This window comes from Apaloderma vittatum, unplaced genomic scaffold (genome assembly GCF_000703405.1).
Source record: "Apaloderma vittatum isolate BGI_N311 unplaced genomic scaffold, ASM70340v1 scaffold12682, whole genome shotgun sequence".
NCBI classification, from domain to species: Eukaryota; Metazoa; Chordata; class Aves; order Trogoniformes; family Trogonidae; genus Apaloderma; species Apaloderma vittatum.
In genome coordinates, this window is record NW_009705307.1 from 1,518 (window position 1) to 12,302 (window position 10,785).

A 10,785-nucleotide genomic window follows, 5' to 3' on the forward strand; every position below is an offset into this window, starting at 1 on the left:
CTCTACAGTTACATTTCTAATTGTCAGAGAATAAAATGATTCACTGCCTATGGTCAATAAGTACATCATTATCTTATAAAAATATGTAACATTTAGGTTTTTGGGAATGGTTTTCCAGTATCTTTTTTGTAAACAGAGTATTGTGTTATACCTTTAAATTCAGGCTTCCGTACAATCGGATAAGTGCAGGCCAAATAAGATTGGAGAACTAAATACTCTGCTTAAAGGGCTATTAATGTAAAAGATACAAAGCACAACTTACCATTTAGGTATGCTACTCGCTTGAAAATACCCACTGTTGATAAGACTTTCAGCACTGAATGTCGATTTTTGTGCCAGGCAGAATTTAAAAGAATGGAGATAGGAAAAAATGAGAGAGAAACAAGACAAAATAGGAGGATGTAAATACAAACAGCAGGCAAGGTCAGGCCTCTTTGTAATGCTGTCACTCCTTCCAGTGGGGGAGAGAAAAGATGAAATCAAACATTAAGACCGTAACGGCAAAAAGCGTAATAGTTTGATTCCAAAATGAGAAAGCAGCCTGTGCACAACAAGGTAGCAATTTTAGCTATTTGTTGCTTGCTTGCTTGCGATAATAACCATTTTTTTGTCCATTTCTAACGCACATATGGAAAATCTTGAAAAGGTGTGCGTAGTTTATCTCAGGAACCAAAGGAAATGCTCAGATATTCATATGGCTGCATATTTATTAGATAAACAATTATTTCTATTCATATTTTCTATTCATAGTTTAGCATTCACCAGAAGAAGTAATTTAACTGAAATAAATTAATTATTGGAATTAAAGATTAGCATTCATTCCAATCCAATGTTTTATCAACTGGTGCGCAATAGCTCGACTTGGTGGTACAAAGAAAGAGCGCTGATTTCCTTTAATGAGAACTTCCACAACCTGCAATAAAGACAGATTTTTTTCTTTAGAAGAGAGTATTATAAATTATATGGAATCTAGAATTGCATTAATGCAGAAATTATCTTACTATGATGATACATCAGTCTATCATTACTACAGCTATTGAAGAGACGCTACCAGATTCTATGACAGAGAAAAAATGTACAGGATTCTGTGTGAATTTCGACATTTTTGAGCTCAAATGCGCCCCAAAGGATATCCTTTTTCTAGTACAACTGTGGAGACTGACTGTTAATGTAGTATTTAAGGTTCTCCTGAAGTCTTTTTTTGGCAGGGACCACCAGATGCTGCTCTACCTGTTTCGTAAATTCTTTTGTTTCTTTCTGCATGTAGCACAGAAGGAAATATGTTTTGTTAGTTTTCTAGAGCACACTTTTAGTTTAGTATATTTCTGAAGCACATTTATTTCCAACTCTAGACCACTCTGTATGTGACTAGCTGTATTCAAAACTGACATTCATTTAAAATAATGCTCTCTGTTGTCAGGAATACACTGAGATTGCAGGTAACTAACTTTACCTTCAAGATGATTTAGAGAGTCAAAACACTTGCAACTGCTAGACAGAAGTACACTGCTATCAAAAGTTTAGCTCTTAAGCAGCCTGTAGAAAAACCTCTGAAGACTATGCTGTGTAAGCAATCTTTCCTTTTTCCATGCATTAATTTATATGTCTCTTTCTGTGAAAGACTTTTTTACCTCTTTTACTTGGCTATATTTTAAATACTTATGAAAGCTAAGTGTAGAATTTCCTATTATTGTATTGTAAACTACATCCAATATGAGAGTATTAAAATCGTACTGCATGGAAAAAGATGGTCAATTAATTCCCATAGTTTTTTCCTAAGCCTTGCCCCTCCTAGCACATCTGGTAGCATGCCTGTTTGAAGAAACTCTGACGATATTTTTATGATGTATTAAATACTACTTATGCCAAAATGAAAAGAACAGGCTTTCTAACAAAGTGGGTTAAAACAATAGTAACTTGGATATCTCCCAAAACAAAAAGGTGAAGACCTAACTAACAAAAATGTCATGAAATGGGCTTGCAATAACCCCAGAATTACTGTGAATATCTGCGTTCTCTAGTTGTGTGCAATCTACATTTACAACATAATGCAACTGTAGTATGATAAGTATACGTGACAGTATACTTGCACATTCAACTTTCTGTAAAAAGCAAATATCCATTGTATGCCAGAACCAATACAGTCACAGACTAATCAATACAAGAAGGAAATTAAATTGAACTTCACCTGTTCTCTAGTGAACCAGCGGGCATCCTCTATTTCATTCTTGTCAACTTTAATTTCTGTAGACACTGCAACCGCTAAGCAGCCAATCATTAGGGAGGAGGGCATTGGCCATGGCTGACAAGAGACATACTGAACATGGCCAACTTTGACTCCAGCCTCTTCTTCTACTTCTCTTCGAACAGCATCTTCTATTGTTTCACCTAATCCAAAAGGGCAAAGGACAAGCAGCTGCTGAAAATGTTCAAGCAACGATTGCATCCTGTGCTTTAAACTGACTCAAAAGATTTGAAACTCCCAAAGACAATTATCTATAGAGATCTAGTTCACAGATGAGGGCACAGACCTTAAGTGCAAGATGCAGAAGTCTGACAAGGTAAAACTAGCTACCGAAGCAAAATGAAATTTTGAAAATATGACAATTTTTGGAAGTATGGAAATTTCTCCATCCTAGTATTTATTTCCTGAATTGGTAGTTTATCATACACGCAAACTATTTTTACCACACCTAAACTGGCAAAAATTGGGCGGGAAATAATTGTTCCTGTAACTACTTTTGAAATACCAATGTGTTCATTTTTAAATAGCATTATGTTAACTTTTAGATTTCCTGTATGACTGTAACAGCACATAACAGAACTTGAAAATCAATATTTAAATTTACAATAGTAACAAAATAGAGACTTAAGAAGACTTGCATGCATTTCTGCACTGTATTATCCACTCTGCTTGACTCATTCTTCATTGTCTTAATGCAGAAGACAATTCTCAAAAACTATACTGCAATGGAGAGCTTTACTTCCATATTCACAGAAAACTGCTGGATGTGTATGTGGAACATTCATGGTCATAGTATTAATATGCACACATGTACTGTATTTTAACCACTGATTACACGTTCCTGAAAGCAGACAGGTCATGCATCAGAGATAGAAATTTTAGTCCAGCTACATTCAGATGATTAGGTGATGATAAGATCAGCTACTGTTAAATTTCAGCGTATATATGTGAATTCAGTACCAGAAAGTAATAAGGATGGCAGAATAAAGAGTGAAGAAATAAACACCTTGACTCTTTTCAAATGATACCTGAACGACCTTATTCATGCCATCACCGTATTTCAGCTCCAGTTATTGAATACAGTTAAACACTATAATTTCACTGTATTCACAATATTAAGAATGTCTTACAAATTGTTCTGCAGCTTTTAATAGCTACTAATTCCAGATATTATGGCTGAACACATCTAGCAAAATACCTCTTGACTTTTCTTTCAAAATATTATATATTCTGCTTATCTTCCATATAATGTCAGGCCCTAAGCATGTAAGTCTATGCTCAACTTCATGCCAACTTTAAGCTATACTTTTTCTTCCTACGTTAAAATCTCTTGCCAATTACGATTAAAGAAAGAGCCTTAAGTGTGTTTTAAAATGTTTTTTTCACTTAAATATATGATTTAAGAGTGCATAATGAGAAAACTATTTTTTAAATCATGTTTAATCAAATTGCTTTTTGCCTTTTTTATAAATCAGCTGCTTGAAAGTACACAGCAAAAACATTTATCTGACATAACACTGAACATATTTTTATATTATTTTCAAAGTACAATGCTGATATGTGAGAAAAACCAAAATTACTGACCAGGTTCCACAAATCCAGCAAGACACGTAAACATTCCTGGGGGAAACCTCTTCTGCCTACCTAAAAGGCAATGGTTCCCATCTGGATGGATGACTTGCATTATCACAACAGGATCTGTAGGGGCACGAAAGGAACATATTTCAACATTTGAGGGACTTAAAAACAGTAATGAATTTCAGACTGCTTTATACCAATGCACGTAAATACAAATAAGATAACCTTTAACTGATTGAAATCAGTTGTGTAGATGCTTAGAGCAAGTTATTATTTTATTTCATTTTGTTTTTTTTCTTTTTTTCCCTGCAAGGTATTTGTTCATTTTGTTTTGCAACATACATGCTTAGTAGAAGCAGTATACTAGTCAAGCTTGAAAGGCAGGACATAAATTACTTGAAACCAAAGCATATTGTAAGAGCATCTGCAATATTACCCTCACTAAGCATCCTGCAGCTAGAAATAATTTCTGCAGCAAAACCAATTTACTATCACCTCTACGCACACAGGTCTGACGATGGTAGTTTTAACTGAAATACCAAAGAATAGCCAGATACTCTAGTTACAATGTAAATACCGACTAAACTTTGGACTTGGTTGACTGTTGTTTTCAATCTCTCATTCAATGTTGCACTTTCACCTACTTTCTCACTTGGGTCATGTTCTGTATCTTTTTTTTTCCTCCTATTGGTATTACTCTTTTTTGTCATGACTTTGCACACTGTTCACTTATGATGTCTTCCCCTTTTTTAATTGTTAACTATGTTTTTGTGTATTTTTCTCTTGCTATGATTTTTCATGGCTTTTTTTTCAGGCCAAAACATCAGTATGTTCTCTGTAGGAAAAGGCTTGAATCAGGAACCACTATAAACAATTATCAGAAAGACTGCCGTCCTGCTCAAAGACACCTGCCACACGGCACACTGTAGAATATGCAGTGTTGCTGTTCGTAAACATTCTTTAGAGAAAGGCACCAGTAGAAAATGCTGATTCATCAGTCTTTCCTATAAAACCCCATTCCTTCTCTAAGTCTGTTGTGCTAGAGACCTTAAAAAAAACAGTGAGTAGTATTTTAGCAATCTTCACTATAGTCAATAAGATAGAAGAATATGGCAGAACTGCTTTAATTACTACAAAGCTATATCTAAAGCATCTAAAAGAACATGAAATTCAGAAATATGACAAACAACATCCAGAGCTTCAAGAACAGAAGACAAGAAAGGGTAGGGGAAGAAGAAGATCAAAGAGTCAGCAAATGATTGAGGGTTAGGGCTATGCTAGCCATTGCACGCTGGCAGAGGGAAAAAATGACCTACATACATATACATACAAACATGTGACTCTTTCAATAGCAATGCCTGATGCTGCAGAGCAGGCAGCACCAGGGAAGCCCCAGGCTCAGCGGCAGAGGGGAGCTGGATATGGGAGCTGGATTTAGGAACTCAGGATCTGGATCAAAGGCAGAAGATCAGACGGAGTCCTCCTTGGATGCCAGCCATTGAGGAAGAGAGATTAACCCCCGTGATCCTTCAGCTTTATTTCAAATATGATGTATATTGATTGCAATATTCTTGTTGGACACCTGTCCTACTTGTTACTCACTGGAGGTGCAACCTTTTACTACCTTGTGACCGCTTTTACTTCCTGGCACCACCAACGTGGCACACAAGAGCCAGCAGTGACCTCGGTCACCATAGGAATAAATATAGACAAGAGCCTTTCTGCATAGCAGTCTCAGGCAGTGACTGTAAATGTCAGGTGTTATCACTTCTAGTAGCAGGCACTGTCCACAAAAACATGGTGCTTAATTTAGAAAGTGCAGCTTTTCAGAGGAGGCTGAGCTGAAAAGTAAAATCACTGAACAGAATTGGTTCTGTTCAGTGCAAACCAGGACATCAGGAAAGAAATAGTTACTTTTTCTTCCTTCCTTGTTTCCCCGTCAGTAACACAATACACTTCCTTTGCAACATATGATCAGGTAAAGACTACTGTCTATACAAGCTTGTGTTCTGATTAGAAATAGGCAGTTTTCGACTAATGATGAATAGTGAAAACCAGTGAGGATGGCTAATACAGTCAAAGTGGCACTAAAGGAAAATAAGCACTGTATAAGAAATTTGATACAGGACCAAATTTACACAGAGCTATTTCAAACTCAGATGACTTGCAGAAGGTGAGAAAGCAATATTCAGGAAAAAAGGAGGTAAAATGTGACCCATCGTATTGTTAATATCTCATTTCTCTTGTTGGAACTTCTAATGGCATTAGCTCATTGCAACAGTCTGTCTTCGTGACAGACTATGCAAGAAAGAGAAGCCTGAAGTACTTAATCCTAAATAGAGCCAAGACACACATACTCGGGGGAGACACAAACATGTTAAGACCCAGGACAGAAGCAAGCAGCTGAAATAACTAAACCTAAACTGATCTACATATATACAACAGTACAAAAAAGCCACCTTTGACCAAGTTTATCCTACAATATTCTCACCAACTCTTGGATACGATGTGTTGTGAACGCCTTGTAGACTTGGACAATCTTCTTTTAAGCAAGTTTTCTTGTAACCCGCTTCTTCAGTCTTGGTTGCACTCCCACACGTTGGGCAGAAACGGTAGCGGTTGTGCCATGCTAGAACAGATCTAGCCTGGGCTACGACTCCTTTAAAAGAACATATCAAAAATACAACAAATCATACACCAATTCATGGAAGTTTTGAACAGTGTAGAAAAAGCCAGTACTAAAGTTTAACATAAAAAAAAAAATCAAAGTAATTCTATGATTTGAATTCTAATTTACTAGAAGTCGAGTAATCCAAGTTATATGGATCTTTTTCTTCGCAGTGCAACACCTGCAATGGAACACAATACTATGTAGCTACAGATCAATTTATGTGTTCAGAAAGAAATTAATTCCTATCAACATACCCTGTTTCTCACAGAAGCTACTTTGTCTGGGCAATGCCACAATTACCTATCACACCTTTTCCAGACGACTGGGCCACTAAAGTTGTTGCGAATGTAATGTTCCATTTAACCTTCAGGTGTAAGTCAAGCTTGCCATTTATCCTTCTGTAAAAGCTAAGTTGTTATGACAGCAGTTGTTAACAGCATGTCTATAATGATATTCATTCACTTCAGGATCCTGACATTCCAACACGTGCTCACACTGTTTCCTTCTCAGACATGCTCCTATTAAGGACTTGGTTTCATTTCTTGTAGTGAAAATTCAGTAATGACAGATTTCTTTTTCTTCATTTTAGAACATTGATGCACATGTATTAATATCTAAGTAGTACCATTTGTTAAATGAAAATGTTCAATAGATTTTATGGTCCACTATTTGCTATTGCAGATGTTAGCCCTTTGCAACTGCACATGTTCCTATATACAAAATTCTTCACAAAATGACTAATGGCTTTTAAAATTAAAATATTTCTAAAGCCACTGAAAGTACCTGATATCTTTGCAGTGGATTGTCCTTGCGCTATACCTCAGTGAATCCCAACGTGTGTCTTTCTGATTACACATTTGGTAATGGCTGCATTTTATGCATCTTACCAGCTTCTTTTTCAGGTAGTTGCAGTAGAGCTGGCATTGGTGGGTGAAGAAAGTAACAATCCTCATGCTTCTGTTTAAATTTCTCAGCAGAAGTAGAATCTACACTAAGAGCAAACCAAGCAACTAAGCCATCCTCTTCACCTTCTTGTAGAACTTCTCCATTGCAAGCAGCCAGCAGGTTCATGTGGAACTGAAGTTCAACTCCCAGAAAAATCAAGGTGCCTTCCTCAGTCTGGTTCATGCATTGCTCCACATCCTTGTGGTGCAGCCTGCAAAGCTTTACTTCTGGCTGCTGGGAGCTCTCTGTTCCCCCACCTAAAGTAACCAAAGGACTTAGATTTGAGAAAAGGATGTATACTGTAGCTGGATGACTTTGCTTTTTGCTTAGCCAATTGGAATCTGTTCTTTTATCACTTCTTCTGTCCAGAAGTGTCAAGCCAAAGTAATTTTCATATTCCTTCACTTCGTTTGACAGAAAATTAGGCTTCTGCCCATCCTTCACATTAGCCAAAAAATTAGCTATATGCTTGTACCCCCAAAACTTAGCAATGTCCAGAGCTGTTTGCCTTGATTTATTAATGATGGACCTGTCACACCTAGAGGAAGAGAAAGAAGTAAGAAGCAACCATAGGAAGAGTTCTGGTCCTGCATTTTTCTTATTTACAGCATGTACATTTGATACTATTATGATGCAATTACTTTTAGATAGTGTCTATACTGGGGCACTCTTCAGGCTAAATACTTAGCATTATGGCAAAGGAAAGTAATTATACTTCATTTTCATTGTTAAGGCCGGATTCCACATTTTTGTTGACTCACTCCAGATGAATCACTTACAAGGGTTCACACAGTACTAGAGCAATGAATTAATTAAAATCCCACACATTGTATAATGAAAAAAAAAAACCAACAAAAAAGACTATTTACAGATAGAATTTTAAAACCCAGGCTACAGATCTCTTCTGAACAACCAGTGATAATAAAAAAGCAGTTTAACTGGCATTACTTTCTAGAAGTTACTGAGAGCAGCATCAAAACATTTGTGATACAATATTTACCATTAAATAAGAATCAAGAATTAATCCTCTGCTTATTGAGAGAAGTAAGCACCCTTACAACTGCAGTGCTGGGATCTCTTCATTACCAAATTGTCTGCAAAATGACACAGATGAGGAAACATGGCCTCATGATATATATTTAAGTATCGATCAAAAAAATATCTGAAATAGGTGGAGTTGATGGAGAAGTCAAAAACAATGCACTTTTATTTTTTGTTAATTTTCACTCAAGTGGATAAGTAAAACATAAATTTCACTGAAAAATACAAATTATACATCAGACGTGAGGCCAGACTCATCAGTTTTTAAAACCAGAAGATGCCAGTATATTCATGCTGCTGACATACACGTAACTGTACCATAGGTGAGACTATTGACTTGAGATTTTACATTAACCTCAGTAGTTTTTGAGGGAGTTTAAGTATATTTTAGAAAGCATTCAAAATGTAATTTACAAGTTTTTTGGTGCTAAAGAAATTACTGTTGCCCATTTATCTTTAAAAATTAAATATCCTTTAGGCAAAATCTTGCCCAATTTTCTACTTAATTTCTGACCTCTCAGCCACTGAATTTTATTCTGATTTTGTCTTCCCCCTTCTATCTGCTCAGGTACATGCATATGGTGACCAGGCTGCTATTCAGTGTCCACAACAGTGGGCTAAACTCTTTATTTAGATCACTAATATTTTTTTTTCAGTCTACAAACATTTCCTTTAGCTTTTCTCAAATATTGATGAATATTAAAAAAAAACAAACCCAATTGACTAGCTTTCTAGGATTAGTCTGTGGAATGTTATGTCACACTACCTTCATATATATTCATGTTTATATAGCCAGCATTTGTATCTGTCCATGTGAGTATTATGACTAAGCATTAACTAAAAAGAGACCAACGAGGCTACAGTTATCACCTCAGGAACTACATCCAATTGCCTAAGTGCATGGCCCTAAAAAAGACATTTACAGAGGGATATTCCTTTTTTTTTAACTGTAAGCAAACTTAAAAACTGTTATCCTATTTACTAGACTGGTAAGTTCCCCCACATCTCAAAAAATTCCTCAATACACTGATGATTTCAATGCACAAAATCTGACACCGACACACTCCTCTACATGCCGGAATTTACTGTTTAGAGCAGAAAACAGCAGTTCACCTGACACTTCATAATGAGGCCCAGCAGAGGGCACAGCATCTGAGTAAGACTGGGGAAAAAAAAAAAGGGTGGGATGATCTCTGGAGGCTGTGGCATGCTGTGTCTGAGATTAGTCATAACCACAGAATAAGATAAACTTGCTTGCATCTGTAACTAGGCGTGTAGAAAGTGACAGACTGGGCTTGATTAATGTAGGGCTCAGTTGAACTGCAACAGGTGGCTCTCAACCTTCCTTTTGAAATATTTGGATCCAGACCTTATTCCATCTGCAGAAGAATCCTCTTTGGGGTCTCAAGGAGAATGTTGAAGCATTCTTTCCTTTCATGAAATGTCTTGAAAAACTAGAACTGCAACTGTTCACTTGAAGACAATAAATACAGCAAGTTTTTGTCAAGCAACAAATGTGCTTGGTGTCATATTCACTGAAGAAAATAATGTGAGAGCTGCGAGATGAAGGAGGACGTAAATTGTCCCCAAAATAAACTAATAAATTTAATCAGTAACTTTGGTACAGGTGTGTGTGTCATGCACTACTTAACAGCCAGTATGCCAGCAAACATTCTGCACTGTAGGGCAGATGCAACTGGAGTACAAATAAAGTTCAGAGGAAAAAGTCTACATGGAATAATCAAATATACCAAATTGGCTGGAATGGGATACACACGTCATTCTATTCTGTTGGTCTCCTGGGAGGAGTGACAATCTGTCTTTCAAGGTAAAAGGAATAATTTTAGAGATGGTCATAACTTTTTAAGAGTTTCTTAGCAAAGATGGAAAGCACGATGCAATAGCAGAATCCAGTCATGAACAGGCACAGAGCATATTTATTTTCCTCAGTTTTAACCCTGAAAATTCTGCCACTATCTGTCAGGTAAACTTACTTTTTTGAGATCAAGCTGAAACAGTGAGAAAGGGCTTCAGATTCAAGTTCTGCAATGCTAACTACTAAACAGCTTACCCTTCTTCAAGAAGAATCTGCACGACTTCAAGGTGTCCGTTTCGGGCACCATACATGAGGGCTGTCCAGCCGTTATCTGCAGCTGCATTGATAAGTGACGGAGAATGACTGAGCAATGCTTTCAGTTTGGCTGCGTCTCCAACAGCAGCAAAATTATGCAGCTGAGAAATCATGTCCTGACGGAGGTTCTTTTGAAAGTCTGTCATTGTGTCAGTTAAGCTAAAAAAAAAAAAA

General features: G+C 36.7%; 1 protein-coding gene across 2 annotated transcripts; it reads right to left on the reverse strand.

The window, feature by feature from the left end:
- Positions 1-802: 802 nt before the first annotated feature.
- Positions 803-10,757, reverse strand: NUDT12 (nudix (nucleoside diphosphate linked moiety X)-type motif 12). Of its 2 annotated transcripts, none has more exons than XM_009865344.1 (6): positions 10,606-10,757; positions 7,382-7,977; positions 6,315-6,482; positions 3,830-3,943; positions 2,189-2,388; positions 803-913 (listed from the first exon to the last, which is right to left on the reverse strand). In XM_009865344.1, the coding sequence occupies exons 1-6, from the start codon at positions 10,755-10,757 to the stop codon at positions 803-805; spliced, it is 1,341 nt and encodes a 446-aa protein (XP_009863646.1). The 2 variants fall into 2 exon arrangements, with proteins under 2 accessions (XP_009863646.1, XP_009863645.1); XM_009865343.1 differs by having other exon boundaries at positions 10,552-10,757.
- Between the last annotated feature and the right edge of the window lie 28 nt (positions 10,758-10,785).